Here is a 16,373-nt window from a genome sequence, read left to right on the forward strand (position 1 = left end):
GAAGCCTGCAGAATGGAAATTGCAAACACAGAAAGTTAGACAAAATGAGATGGCTGAGGAATATGTTCCACATGAAGGAACAAGATAAAACCCCAGAAGAACAACTAAGTTAAGTGAAGATAGGCAATCTAACCGAAAAAGAATTCAGAGTAATGATAGTAAAGGTGACCCAAGATCTCGGGAAAAGAATGGAGACACAGACTGAGAAGACACGAGAAATGTGTAATGAAGAGCTAGAGATATAAAGAACATACAATAACAGAAAGTGCTGGAAAGGAAAAACCTACAACCACGGATACTCTACCCAGCAAAGCTCTTCCTCAGATTCAACAGAGAAATCAAAAGCTTTACAGAGAAGCAAAAGCTAAGAGAATTCAGCACCACCAAACCAGCTTTAAAACAAAAGCTAAAAGAACTTCTCTAGGCAGAGAACAAGAGGCCACAACTAGAAACAAGAATTATGAATGGGAAAGCTGACCAGTAAAGGTAAACATACAGTAAAGGTAGGAAACCATCTGCACACAAATATGATATCAAAAACAGCAACAGTGAGGAGAGTACAAATGCAGAATATTGGAAATGCATTGGAAATTAAGAGACCAGCAACATAAAACAATCCTGTACATATATACACTACTATATCAAAAGCTCATGGTAACCACAAACCAAAACTCTACAATAGATATACACACAAAAAAAGAAAAAGGAATCCAAACACAACACTAAGATAGTCATCAAATCACAAGAGACGAGAACTAAAGAGGAAGGGAAGAAAAAAGACCTACAAAAATCCAAAACAGTTAACAAAATGGCAATAAGAACATAAATATTGGTAATTACATTAAATTTAAATAGATTAAGTGCTCCAACCAAAAGACATAGACTGGCTGAATGGATACAAAAATAAGACCCATATTCATGCTGTCTACGAGAAACCCACTTCAGATCTAGCAACAAAAACATACTAAAAGTGAGGAGATGGAAAAAGGTATTTCCAGGCAAATGGAAATCAAAGCTGGAGTAGTAATACTCATGTCAGACATAAGGGACATTAAAATAAAGACTGTTACAAGAGACAAAGAAGGACACTACATAATAATCAAGGGATCAATCCAGGAAGATATAACAATTGTAAATATATATGCACCCAACATAGGAGCACCTCAATATATAAGGCAAATGCTAACAGCCATAAAAGGAGAAATCAACAGTAACACAATAATAGTGGGAGACTTTTAATACCCCACTTTCATCAATGGGCAGATCATCCAGACAGAAAATCAACAAGGAAACACAGGCCTTTAATGACACATTAGACCAGATGGACTTGATTGATATTGATAGAGCATTCTATCTGAAAGCAGCAGAACACACATTCTTTTCAAGTGCACATGGAACATTCTCCAGGATAGATCACACTCTGAGCCATAAAGCAAGCCTTGATAAATTTAAGAAAATTAAAATCACATCAAGCATCTTTTCCAACCACAATGCTATTAGATTGGAAATCAACTACAGGAAAAAAAAAACTGTAAAAAACACAAACACGTGGAGGCTAAACAATATGTTACTAAACAACCAATGGTTCACTGAGGAAATCAAAAAATACCTAGAGACAAATGAAAAAGAATACACGACGAAACAAAACCTATGGGATGCAGCAAAAGCAGTTCTAAGAGGGAAGTTTATAGTGCTACAAGCTTACCTCAGGAAACAAGAAAAATCTCAAACAGCCTAAACTTACAGCTTAAAGCAACTAGAGAAAGAAGAACAAATAAACCCAAAGTTAGTAGAAGGAAAGAAATCATAAAGATCAGAACAGAAATAAATGAAATAGAGATGAACAAAACAATAGAAAAGATCAGTGAAACTAAAAGTTGGCTCATTGAAAAGATAAACAAAATTGATAAACTTTCAGTCAGACCCATCAAATAAAAATGAAAAGGGTTCAAATCAATAAAATTCGAAATGAAAAAGGAGAAGTTACAATGGACACCACAGAAATAAAAGGATCATAAGAGACTACTACAAGAAACTATATGCCAGTAAACTGGACAACCTAGAAAAAAAGGAAAATTCTTAGACATGTACAATCTCCCAAGACTGAACCAGGAAGAAATAGAAAATATGAACATACCAATCACAAGTAATGAAATTGAAACCGTGATGAAAAACTCACAACAAACAAAAGTCCAGGACTTTTGCTGGCTTCATGTGCGAATTCTGTCAAACATTTAGAGAAGAGTTAACACCTATCCTTCTAAAACTATTCCAAAATATTGCAGAGGAAAACACTCCCAAACTCATTCTATGAGGTCACCATCACCCTGATACCAAAACCAGACAAAGATACCACAAAAAAAGAATATTACAGACCAATATCACTGATGAACACAGATGCAAAAATCCTCAAGAAAATACTAGCAAACCAAATCCAACAATACTTAAAAAGGATCATACACCAAGATCAAATGGGATTTACCCTAGGGATGCAAGGATTTTTCAATCTCTGCAAATCAATCAGTATGATACACCACATTAACAAACTGAAGAATAAAAACCATATGATCATCTCTATAGATGCAGAAAAAGCTTCTGACAAAATTCAACACCCATTTATGGAAAAACTCTCCAGAAAGTGGGCATAGAAGGAACCCACCTCAACATAGTAAAGGCCATCTATGATAAACCCACAGCTAACATCATACTCAATGGTGAAAAGCTGAAAGCATTTCCTCTAAGATCAGGAACAAGACAAAGATGTCCACTCTTGTCACTTTTATTTAACATAGTTTTGGAAGTCCTAGCCACGGCAATCAGAGAAGAAAAAGAAATAAAAGGAATACAAATTGGAAAAGAAGAAGTAAAACTGTCACTGTTTGTAGATGACATGATACTATACAGGGAAAGTCCTAAAGCTGCTACCAGAAAACTAGTAGAGTTCATCAATGAATTTGGTAAATTTGCAGGGCACAAAATTAATACACAGAAATCCGTTGCATTTCTTTACACTAACAACAAAATATCAGAAAGAGAAATTTTTTAAAATCCCATTTACCATTACATCAAAAAGAATAAAATACCTAGGAATAAACCTACCCAAGGAGACAAAAGGCCTGTACTCCGAAAACTATATGACACTGATGAAAGAAATCAAACATGACACAAACAGATGGAAAGATATACCATGTTCTTGGATTGGAAGAATCAATATTGTCAAAATGACTATACCACCCAAGGCAATTTACAGATTCAATGCAATCCTTATCAAATAACCAATGGTATTTTTTTGCAGATCTAGAACAAAAAATCTTAAAATTTGTATGAAAACACAAAAGACCCCAAATAGCTAAAGCAATCTTGAGGAAAAAAACTACCAGAGCTGGAGGAATCAGGCTCCCTGACTTCAGGCTATACTACAAAGCTACAGTCATCAAAACAGTATGGTACTGGCACAAAGACAGACTTATAGATCAGTGGAAAAGGATAGAAAGTCCAGAAATTATCTCATGCACCTATGTTCAATTAATCTATGACAAAGGAGGGAAGAATATATTGATACAATGGAGAAAAGACAGTCTCTTCAATAAGTGGTGCTGGGAAAACTGGACAGCTACATGTAAAAGAATGAAATTAGAACACTCTCTAATGCTACATACAAAAATAAACTCAAAATGGATGAAAGTCCTAAATGTAAGACTAGATATTATAAAAGTCATAGAAAAAAACATAGGCAGAACTCTCTGACACAAATCACAGCAATATCTTTTTGGATCTGTCTACTAGAGTAATGAAAAAAAAATAAACAAATGGGACCGAATTAAACTTAAAAGCTTTTTCACAGCAAAGGAAATCATCAACAAAATGAAAAGAAAACCCACAGAATGGGAGAAAATATTGAAAATATTCGCAAACGATGGACCAACAAGGGATTAATCTCCAAAATATACAAACAGTTCATGCAGCTCAATAGCAAAAAAATAAAAACCCAATCAATAAATGGGCAGAAGACCTAAATAGCCATTTCTCAAAAGAAGATATACAGATGGCCAACAGGCACATGAAAAGATGCTCAACATCACTAATTATTAGAGAAATGCAAATCAAAACTACGATGAGATATCACCTCACAGTGGTTGGAACAGCCATCATCAAAAAGTCTACAAACAATAAATGCTGGAGAGGGTGTGGAGAAAAGGGAATCCTCCTGTGCTGTTGGTGGAAATGTAAGTTGGTATAGCCACTATGGAAAACAGTATGGAGGTTGCTTAAATAAACAAAAATAGAGCTACCATATGATCCAGCAATCCTACTCCTGGGCATATATCTGGAGAAAACCGTAACTCGAAAAGATACATGCACCCCATTGCTCACAGCAGCACTATTTACAATAACCAAGACATGGAAGCAACCTAAATATCCATTGACAGAGGAATTGATAAAGAAGAAATGGTGCATATATACAATGGAATATTACTCAGCCATAAAAAGAATGAAATAATGCCATTTGTAGCAACATGGATGGACCTAGAGATTATCATAATACTAGGTGAAGTAAGTCAGACAGAGAAAGACAAATACCATATGATATCACTTGTATATGGAATCTAAAAAAATGATACAAATGAACTTATTTACAAAACAGAAACAGACTCACAGACTTAGAAAACAAACTTATGGTTACCAAAGAGGAAATGTGGGGTGGGGGATAAATTAGGAGGTTGGGATTAACATATATACACTACTATATATTAAATTGATAATCAACAAGGACCTACTGTATAGCACAGGGAACTCTACTCAGTAATAACCTATATAGGAAAAGAATCTGAAAAAGAATAGATGTATGTCTATGTATAACTGAATCACTTTGCTGTACACCTGAAAATAACACAACGTTGTAAATCAACTATACTCCAATATAAAATAAAAATTAAATTTAAAATAAATAAATAATTTAGTAAAAATCCAATAGTGTATACAAGGTAGACTTACATTCTTTCAAATATATAAAACATTGAAAGTGTCAGTATTTTATTGAACTCTTCAGTGAACTTACAGTAAAAATCCCAAGGCAAGGCAAGGCAGGCTCATTCTACAGAAAGGGAAAGTGTAAATTATAAAATAAATTTTCACTGAATATAAAGAGCTAAAAGAAGAAAAAGGAACTCATAATTGTTTCACAATTCCTAGATGTCAGGAATTTTACATATTATTTTCTCATTTAAATTTAAACCTTAATTTGTTCATAAAATACTAGTAATATTTAATATATTAAACTAACCCCATCAAATGTTCTCAATCACTAGAGAATACTTTCAGCCATAGCAGATGATTCTTCACTGTGTCTAAGATAATATGGAATGCAATAATAGCCATGGGCTGACCAACCATCAATTAAAAACATTTATTATATAATAATTCAACAAAAGATACTTTTGATAGTATGTTGTCCACATTAATAAAAGCTTGCACAGGATCTTATACAATTATTTATGTTTGGAAAAAATTATTGAATGTTCAGTATATGTTAGATGTTATACAAGTTCTTATATTCTTCACTCTGTACTAGTATCCTCATAATAATGTGACTCATAGAGGTCAAATAGTCAACTCAAGATTACCAGCTACTGTTTGGATAAAAACAGGTCATATATAGTTGATCACCCTTCTTATTGAGTTTTAAAGTTTTAAATATTCATCTATTGTATATATATATGTAAATATGCATACACATTATGCATACAAATTCTTCAATAGATATATGTATTGCATCTATTTTTTCCAATTCTGGGGCTTGTCTTTTCATTTACATAACAATGTTTTTGGACATGATGTGGTTTTAATTTTCAAGAAGCCCAAACGATTATTTTTAATAATTTTTGTTTAATGTTTTTTTTGTATCCAATCTAAGAAATCACTGCCCTTCCCACAGTCATGAAGATTTCGTTTTTAATAAAAGTTTTATAGTTGTAGCATTCTATGATCTATTATGAATTAACATCACTCAAGCAGGGTTGGGTGTTTTTTTTGTTTGTTTATTGCCACAACCCTTGGCTTGTGAGATCTTAGTTCCTTGACCAGGGATGGCAATGAAAGTGCAGTCGTAACCACTGCACTGCCAGGGAATTCCCCAAGATTCATTTTTTTCAAATGGTTATCCAGGTGTTCTAGAATCATTTGATGAATAGACTATCTTTTCATCTTGAATTATGCTGGTGGTATTACTGAAAGTCAACTGACCATATATATGTGAGTATATTTCCAGACTCTTTATTCTGTTTTACTAATTTCTATAGCTAACTTTCTGTCAAAGCCATCCTGTTTTGATTACCAAATCTTTATAGTAAGTTTTGAAATCAGATAGTGTAAGTCCACCCAATTTGTTCTTCTTTTACAAAACTGTTTTGACTCTTCTAGGTCCTTTCCTATCCCAAATAAATATTGGAATCAGATTGTAATTTCTACAAAAAGAAAAAAAAAAAAAAAAAAAGCCTGCAGAGATCTTCATTGGGATTATAGTGATTCTATAAGTCAATTTGGGGAAAATGGACATCTTGACAACACAGTAAGTCCCCTACATACAAACCTTCTAATTGAGAACTTTCAAAGATGTGAACGTGCGTTCGCATGTCCAATCACATAAGTTATTTCACATGTCTGGCATATGCTGTCATGTGCGTGCATCCTCTACAACTGGCTGTGCTTTTGTATACTTTACTCTACAGTACTGTATAGAGTACAGTAGTACAGTATCTTTATTTCAAGCCCAGGATGTCCAGAAGCAAGTGTAAAAGCAGCGGTGATGTAGCTGGTACTACTAAGAAGCACCAAGCGATACTGATGGAAATAAAAGTGAAAATAATTGAGAAAGTGGAGCAAAGCAAAAAGATGGTAGACTTCGCTCATTCTTATAACATGAATCATTCAACCACTGGCACAATTCTAAAGAACAAGGACAAGATCATGGAACACGTGAAGTCTGCTGTGCCGATGATGTCAACAATAATATCAAAGAAGCGTGGAAAAGTGATGGAGGAGATGGAGAAACTTCTCAGTGTGTGGAGGCTGGACCAGCATCAGCATGGAGTCCCACTCAGCTTAATGCTGATTCAAGAGAAAGCTAAAAGCCTTTATGAAGACTTGAAGAAGAAACACGGTGAAGAATCAGAGGGCGCATCTTTTAATGCCAGCCACAGCTGGTTTTCATCGGTTCAAGGCTAGAGCCAACCTTCACAACGTAAAAGTAAGTGGTGAGGCAGCGAGTGCAGATACTCAGGAATTTCCTGAAATGCTCTGAGAAATTATTGATGAAGACACATATTTAATTGAGCAGGTTTTTAATGTGGGTGAGACAGGACTGTACTGGAAAAGGATGCCAGACCAAAGTTACCTCAGTAAGGAGGAAAAGTTGATGCCAGGCTATAAAGCAGCAAAGGATAGGCTAACTGTTGTTTGGTGGCAATGCTTCTGGCTATATGAAGTTGAAGCCTCTCTTAGTTTATCATTCAGAGAACCCAAGAGCCCTTAAAAACATTGCCAAGTGCTCTCTTCCTGTTGTGTGGAAGAGTAACTCCAAAGCTGGGTTACACAGGCCATTTTCCAGGACTGGTTTTTCCACCACTTTATCCCGGAGGTAGAGAAATACTGCTTGGAGAAGGTCTCATTCAACATTCCCTTCCTGCTCGACAATGCTCCAGGCCACCCCCCATTCATGCACAACTTTTATCCCAACGTCAAAGTAGTGCATCTGCCACTGAATACTATGTCGCTCAACCAACCTATGGACCAGGGAGCTATAGCAACTTTCAAGAAATATTATTTATGTCACACTTTTCATCAGGCAGTAAAGGCGACTGATGAATCAGGAACAACCTTGCGACAATTTTGGAAGGACTACTGCATAACATCTACAAGGTCATAAAAAACATTGACTTTGCTTGGCGTGAGGTTACAGCCATCACCATGAATGGGGTTTGGAAGAACCTTTGCCTGCAGTTTGTTCATGATTTTTGTGGATTTGAGAAGGTGGATGAGGAGTCCAAAGAGGTCTTCAGCAACTTAGTGACCCTCAGGGAGAAGATGGAGCTAGATCTGCAAGAGGAAATGACTTCATTGAACTCCGTGCTGTGCAACAAGAGGAGCTTACTAATGAAGACCTGGTGGAATTGGAGGCCCAGAGAAAGGACAAAGAGAGACAAGAGGAAGAAGAAGTAACTAAAGAACCAAAGAGATTCACGATGCAGGAAATGGCAAGGGGATTTTCTTTATTTGAGGAGGCACTGTTAGTTTTTGAGGCACAGGACCTGAACGTAGAACAGTGCACAAAGGTTGCAGCAGCCGTTCAGAATGCAACCCAGTGCTACCGTATCATCTATGATGAGAAAAAAAGAGCTACTACCCAGACATCACTGGATTGTTTTTTCTAGAGGGTAGATAGAATTGAATCCAGCGAGGAACCATAACCTTTGCCATCAATGTCAGGCGTGAGTGAAATTGCAGCTTGCCCTCCGTCTCCTATTGCTGACGATCCTTCAGCTCTACCATCTCCCACCTCCTCTCCCTCCTCCAGTCAGTAACTCTTCTTGCCTGTTCACTCGATGTCAGCCCTTGTTTGCCAGCTGTTGTATTATACCACTGTACTTTTCAAGGTACTACACTGCAAGATTAAAAATGTTTTCTTTTTTTGTGTGTTTTTTTTAATTATTTATTTATTTATTTATGGCTGTGTTGGGTCTTCGTTTCTGTGCTAGGGCTTTCTCTAGTTGCGGCAAGTGGGGGCCACTCTTCATCGCGGTGCGCGGGCCTCTCACTATCGTGGCCTCTCTTGTTGCGGAGCACAGGCTCCAGACGCGCAGGCTCAGTAATTGTAGCTCACGGGCCTAGTTGCTCCGCGGCATGTGGGATCTTCCCAGCCCGGGGCTCGAACCCGTGTCCCCTGCATTGGCAGGCAGATTCTCAACCACTGCGCCACCAGGGAAGCCCTGTGTTTGTTTTTTAAGTATTATTTATGGGAAAAGTATAATAAACCTATTACAGTACAGTTCTATATGGCCGATTGTGTTAGTTGGGTACCTAGGCTAACTCTGTCAGACTTAACAAACAAATTGAACTTACAAATGCACTCCTGGAACGGAACTCGTTCGTATGTAGGGGACTTACTGTATTTAGTCTTCCATTGAATAAACGTTTATTTAGATCTTTAATTTCTCCAAGTATAGCTGTGTAGATATCATTTTATTTTGTTAAATTATTCTTAATATTTCATGGTTTTGGAAGTTATTGTAAAATTTTCCCAAGTGTTTATTTCTACCATATATAAATACAATTTTTCTTCTAAATTGACTTTATATTCTGTGGCCTTGTAAAATTCAGTTATAAATTCTAGCATTTTTTTCTCCTAGATTGCTTAAAATTTTCTTTGTACCAAGTCATGTCATCTGTGAAGAGACACTTTTTATTTTTTCTTCCCAGGATTTATACCCCCCCCCCAATGCCAGCTTAATATACTGATTATGGTTATGATTGTCAGCACAATACTGAACAGAAGTGGTAAGTGTGGACATCCTTGCCTGGCTCCCACTCTTAAAAATTTTTGATTTTCACCATTAATTGTGATGTTAGCTATAGACTTTTTGTGTGTGTATGTGTATGTAGATGCACTTTCATACATTACGAAAATACCCTTAAGAATTCATTAAGAAGTTTTGTTGATAGGGTTTTTCCCCCCAGTACATTAGAGATATCACTTCACTGTCTTTTGGGCTTTATTCTTCTGATAGGAAGTCAGTTATCCATCTTAAGACTGTTTTCTGTGTAATGTATCCCTTCACTCTAGCCAATTCACTTTTTTTTTCTGTATCTTTGGTTTTGACCAATTTTTCTATGATATGCCTAGGTTTCTAAGTTGTTGTTTTTCATGAAATTTGTGAAAACTTTTTGCCATTACATCTTCAAATACTTTTCTTACCCATTCTCACTCTCTTTTGAGATTCCAATGACAGAGGTCCAGTATTTACATTAATTGGTAAATCCAACTTCTAAGCTATCTTGGGGTCAGATTCTACTGACTACTTTTCTTTGACCATGGGTCACATTTTCATGTTTTTTTGCTTGGCTAATTTTCATTATGTTCCAGACATTGTATATGATATATTATAGAGATTCAAGATTCTCTTATCTTCCTCTGAAGAGTGCTGTCTCTTGTTTTACTTGCTCCTCACTCTGAATGTAGGTAGGTTTGAGTTTATTCCTTGGTAGGGAGGATCTACCAAAAGCTCAAGATGATTCCCAAACCTTTGTAAACTGGTGGGACTCAACCTCCAAACTCCATCTCCTCTGAATACCTTACTAGGACTTGGTTTTAGGCTTTGTTAGGACAGTTCAAGAGAGGGCATTTCTCTGGATCATGGTGCCTACTGTGTAGGCACAGCCTTTCTGTTTTCTCAGATAAATGCCAGGAGTGATGACAAGGTATTAACAAGGCTGCTCCACTCTTGTGGTCCAAATCTGCTCAATTTCTAGTACCTTTTTAACATCCAAACTCCACAGCAACAGCACCCTGATAAATTTTGGGTAGTTTCTATCTCTGTGTATTTAGACCAGCCTTGCAAAGTCCTCACAGATGATCTGCACAAGGACTTCTTGGCACCTCTGCCCACAAAGGATCTTCTTCTCTGGTGCTTTCAGCAGGACCACTGTGCTCTACCTAGATTCCAGCTTGCTGTACCAGTCAAAAAATTGTCCCCAGGCAAAAAGTTGGCTTGGCTGTGGGGCTTACTTAGGAAATTTTCCTTCTTTCAGAGATTGCACTGCTCATTCTCCAGTAACTGCAAGTAGTTGCTTCATAAATGTTTTCCAGTTTTATGGTTGTTTATTGCAGAGGTCCAGTATCAGGTACACCTACAAAGCTGGAAATGGAAGTCCAGTTGTGTTCTTGCATAGAGATTATTTCATCTTTATGAATTATTTATAAGTAGAATAGTTTTAATACAATCCAGCAACAAGAAGCTATCACAAATTCAATAGACTCATCACAGAAAATCATGTTTAAATGTCACTGTGTATTCTGAGATGTGAAATGTCAACATTATTGATACTAAAATTAAATTGCTAGTTAACAATGAACTACCATTCATTTTTACTAGCTCTAAGCAAAACAAACTTGTAAATAATTACTCATACAGAGTGCTCATAGAGAGTTAATTGTTGCTCATCATTTCACCTTCTTATATTTACACTCAGTGCTGCAATACAAATGTTTGAGTAGTACGGACACTCACAATACAGCTCAAAATTAATTAGCTAGAGACTTAATTGAAACTTTTTTCTCAGATGGAACCAGAAAGTCTATCAATTGCTCAATTTAACATACTGGATACTTTATATGGTGATGACTGAAAAACATACCACGTAGGTTCATAAGTTCAAAGTTCCACCAAAATTCACCAGCATTTTCACTTATCGTCATCGTTGGCTACGTCTTCACATCAAAAATTCAGGTTAATTTTTTTTTTTGAAATTAATTAACTAAATGTTTAGTCAATATACCAGCCAATATGTGGCTGTTCAGAAATCAGTTATGAATTGAGGGAAATGACTAACAGCATTATGCCAAAAGTTTTCTGAAACAGAAAATCTGGAATAAAAGCATTCTATGAAGGGATTAATAGGATTAACAGCATGGACATCAAATTAAGAATGTCATTTAATTGGCTTTGGAAAATTTACCTTGTTATAAGTATAGCTGCATCCACTGAAGTCATGTCCTCTCCCCAGTTTGTTGACATCTCTAAATGTATATCATTCTTTTTGCCAAATTCTTCATGTTGCCACTTACAAAAGCTCTCTAGCATTTTCTCTCCATGATGCCCAATATATAGATCTGCCTGCAAAAGAAGAGATTTCACTTCAAGGCAAATTATTCTCAGATATACAAAAAAACTAAAAACTGAGGGGACTTCTTGAATTACTAAAGCAGACTGCTGACCATAACATTAATTAGAACCTGGAAGACATTCAGGATTAATTTTGCCTGAGCTAAAAATCTTAAAACTTTGTGAAGGTACAGTAATTACAAAATCTGTTTAATGTTATTCTGAAGAAGAAGAGAGGTGCAATGGAATATTAAGAATGTGGAACTTTTAGACTTAAATCACTCATTATTTATACAATTTAAGAACAAAGGTTTTCCAAAGTACCAGATAAGCAGCATGTTAAAAAGATGCCACAGAATAGTCTCTGTTTAAATTGAATTACAGATAAAGCCCATGCTTAAATAAGAAAATAAAACTGTCATTAAAAATGACTTTTTAAAATTACATTTTGCAAAGTTAAGGTTTGTTGTCAGGATCCTTGGAAACTAAGAACATTCCAATTTTGGAATATAACTGAGGTATTAACTAAGACTAACGGCCAGTTTTATGTATACGTTAAGTGACTCAGTGGATACTTCTGGATTTCAAGTCAATAAAAAGTAAATCCCTAACATTCCCTTTACTTAAAAGTACCTGAACACAACTTCTCACCCACTTAATTGAACGAAAAACTCAAGACTTTCTTACTGGAGTTTCATGGAGCAGAATAAGCTTTATCACACGAAGATTGACCTGCACACCAAGACTCTTGTGTTGGAAAAGGTTAAAAACCTAAAAACAAATAAAAATAAAAATCCTAAAATAAAACTGAAAAACATCTTAATTTTTCTTAAAGCCCAGACATGGGAGAAGTCTCAATTCAGTTGAGTAATTTTATATATTAAAATTTTTAAAATTATTTTAAAATTAGCTTAATAAGCAATAATTAATTCATTTTAGATACCAAGAAATTTAGACCTAGCATTCTGATATACTCACTGCAGCCTTGATAATCTAGGCATTTCAATGGGGTGCAGAGGGAACGTTGGGCTTTTCACGATACTGAAGAGAAAAATTTTAGTAACTAAACCCTAGAAATTTTCCTAAGACCACAAAATGCTAGTGTCCTTTCTTCTGAGAATATGTCCTGAAAATTCAGCCTGCTTTATGCCGCCTCCTAATTTATTCCTTAGAGTTTTTTTCTCCCCAAGGCTAACTGCCAAATAGGAACAGGGTTTTTTCAAAGCTCTTCCCTTCAAGGCTGCCCACGAAGACAAGGCCATCGTTGCTTAACGGTTTCAGGTCATCATTATAACTGATTTTCCCAAAACATGGTATGTGTAACAATGCTGGAAAGGAAGGCAAATTTTTTATGTGGTACCTTGATTTTTTTTTGGTAAAATTGAGCATTTAATTTATAATAGAAAATTAAAACTGGCACACCAAACCCACGCTTTCAGAGATAGTACTATTTAAAAGAGACTGAGGTTGGTAGGCTATGCCTGCCTACCCTTTACAGAATGCTGGTTGAGTGGTCAGCAGTTAGCTGAACACAGACAGAAATGACTGAAGTGTGGGAAAATAGGTTCACTGAAAAAAATACATGCCAGACAATAGCAAAAAATAGTAAAAATAGTAATTTTATATAACATATTTATCCTTGAATTAGTGGTTCTCACCTTGTTTAATATGGCAACTGAAGTTATAAATGGACACTTGCCTTTGGCTTTCATTTATGTTTATTCTCCCCTAAGAACCACTCTTCACGACAACCTTCTAATTCTGCCTTGAAGGAAGTTTACGCAACAGGGTATGCAATTAAGTCAAAGGATTCACATGGTAATAATAAGCATCCATAGGATCCTAGGTACAAGTTAGATTTCTACAGTCCAGAAGCTATCAACCAAAGTTAGCTACATGTGATTCAGCTAATAACTATTAGCTATTAGGTCTTACTCATCAACTAGTTTTATATCTGACATGCAATTTTACATACCTATATAAGCGCTCAGTGGATTACCAACCTCCATTTTTGTTCCACCTCATAATCTATAGTACTTTGGGTGGGGCCATGCATATAAACAAATATAACATTTCTGCTATTTCAACAAATGGCCTTTTATAAAAAAGAAAGAAGGGCACAAAAAGAGATAAAAGAATAATAGAAAAAGAGTTTTGCCACATCAAATTAACAATAAGGATTTTTTACTAGACGACGTGAATTATTATTTTGATATCTCTTTTGAGATGGATCAATTTGGTACACCTAAAGTATTTTTTTACTGATGTCAATAAAAGAAAGGAATAGTAATGAGTTAATTTTTAAAGAACTTCATTATACTCACACATTTCTTCCTTAGAGTTTTCTTGAAAAAATTCCAAGCGCACTTTAAAGTTTGCCTACCATATTTAAGATGGTTAGAATGAATCTCCTGGCTGCATCTGCTCCATGATAGGAAACCATTGCTGGGTCTGCAACCACTACAGTCTCTATGTTGTATTCTTGAGGTAATTTGTATGAATATCGTTTCCCTCTTCCACTTTCTGTTATTTTTTTAGATCTAGTTCTTCCTTTATCTGCAACACAGAAATGAATTTTTCAAATGTGCCTCTATCTTAGCAAAGTGAATAAAAAACTTCCATTTCTTCAATAATTAAAAAGAAAGCTTATCGAATACCAACAGGTGCTGATGATATAATGGCGAGCAAGACCAAATAAGTTCCCTGCATATAGGGAATCTAAATGAGCATTTGGCTTTGGAACATGACTTTGGAATCAGACAGACTGGACTTCTACCATTTATTAACTCTGCCACTTGGGAAACTAAAATCACTCAGTCAGCCTTAGTTTCTTCATCTGTAAAATGAATAACAGTATCACCTGCTTTCTAGAGTTGTGGGTGGCTTATAGTAAGATCACATTTGTAAAATTTTTAGCACAGAGATTCATATAAATAAAATAATTCCATATATAAAAGACACCATGATTTTCATTTTGAAATCAGTGACAAAATAACGGTCGACTTGCCAGAAGTGCCCGAAGTGACCGACCCATACATCCTAATGTCAGGCAGGTGCCCCTATTTACTCAAACTATACATGGGTTACACAGGAATTGGTTCTGCCTTCCATCAGGATCATATAGAAGTTATGACCTCAGGGTACCAGATTCCTCAAACAGGGCCAGATAAAAGCAGTAACCACAAATGAACATATTTATAAATTTAACTACGTAAAAATGTAAAATTTCTGTTTATGAAAATATGACACTATCAGAATGAAAAGCAGGCAACCAAGTGGGAGAAGATATTTACAGTACTTTTCCATAATAAAGTAATAAAAAGCTACTCTAAATCAATAACAGATAACCCAATTGAAAAATTGGCCACAAATCTGAAGAGCCATTTCAGGAGCTCCAAATGGTTAATTAGCATATGAGAAGGTGCTCAATCGCATTAGTCTTCAGAGAAATGCAAATTAACCGCAGTAAATTAAATAAATTAAAATCCCCAGATTGGCTAAGCTAGAGATGATTAGTGCCTAGGAGTGGGCACAAGGGGGACATCTACGGTGTTGATATTTTCTATACTCTGATCTGAGTCATACCTACGTGGTTATGTTCATTTTGGGAAAATTCAGCAGTTGGACACATCATTTGTGCAACTTCCTGTATGCATGTGGTACCTTAATAACGAATTTATGATTTTAACAGCTTTATTGAGGGGTAATTTACATGCCATAACATGTAGCCATTTAAATGTACAATTCAATTGTCCTTGACAAGTTTTTACAATTGTGCAATGATCTCCGCAATCCATTGTTATATTAGCTATCACCTGTTCCTCTCCTTGCCATTTACCAAAATTCTGTTGATGTCACTAAATAGCTGTCATCTTCTTTCCCAAACTTGTACTTTTTGGCCGACATCTTTTATATGTTTGTATTCTAATTTTAGTGGAGCCCCCAGAAGTAAACATGTGTGTTTGGTGGAATCCCATGGATATAAAAACGTGTGTCCAGTTAGTCACGTTTCCGTGAACATCTTTGTTTTGAATTTGTATGTATGCTCATAGCTCCAGTCCATCATCTTGGTTTCTGATAAATTCCCTTTTGTGAGTCTTGTTCCAGGTACTTTAACTTTGATGTCAATTCTATTCTATTCTATCTTATCCTATCCTACTACCTATTCCACCTTACTTGCCTTCTAACACCCTTTCATGATGCCAGGATTAGTTTATCTCTTCTATTCTTGAGCTACTGGGTCCCTTCTATTACTAAGCTCTAGGTCCAACTGAGTTAGCTCTGAGCTCTAACATGAAGTAGATCCTGCCACGATTGCTGGAAACTTCACTGTTCTCAGATATCTCCATAAATTATGGTTTCTCATTTTTTGTCACAGGGACACAGACTAAAAATCTATTTAACAAAGTCTTATCCAAATGTCAAGTAGAGTCAGTTAACTAAGTTAACAAAAGTGTTACGAAAATAAATGCAAAGGCTCCTTATTTAACAACAATA

General features: G+C 35.7%; 1 protein-coding gene across 1 annotated transcript in view; it reads right to left on the reverse strand.

Moving 5' to 3' along the window:
• Nucleotides 1-16,373, reverse strand: part of ADAMTS19 (ADAM metallopeptidase with thrombospondin type 1 motif 19) — a gene marked incomplete at its 5' end in the record, with an annotated part of 296,563 nt that overhangs the window by 205,058 nt on the left and 75,132 nt on the right. The window contains 3 exons of the mRNA XM_082457829.1: nucleotides 11,731-11,888; nucleotides 12,564-12,647; nucleotides 14,260-14,432. Of these exons, the coding sequence (XP_082313955.1) occupies nucleotides 11,731-11,888; nucleotides 12,564-12,647; nucleotides 14,260-14,432 (415 nt within the window). The remainder of the gene's footprint in view (nucleotides 1-11,730; nucleotides 11,889-12,563; nucleotides 12,648-14,259; nucleotides 14,433-16,373) is intronic.

Source organism: Balaenoptera physalus (genome assembly GCF_965194825.1).
Source record: "Balaenoptera physalus genome assembly, chromosome: 3".
Taxonomy (NCBI): domain Eukaryota; kingdom Metazoa; phylum Chordata; class Mammalia; order Artiodactyla; family Balaenopteridae; genus Balaenoptera; species Balaenoptera physalus.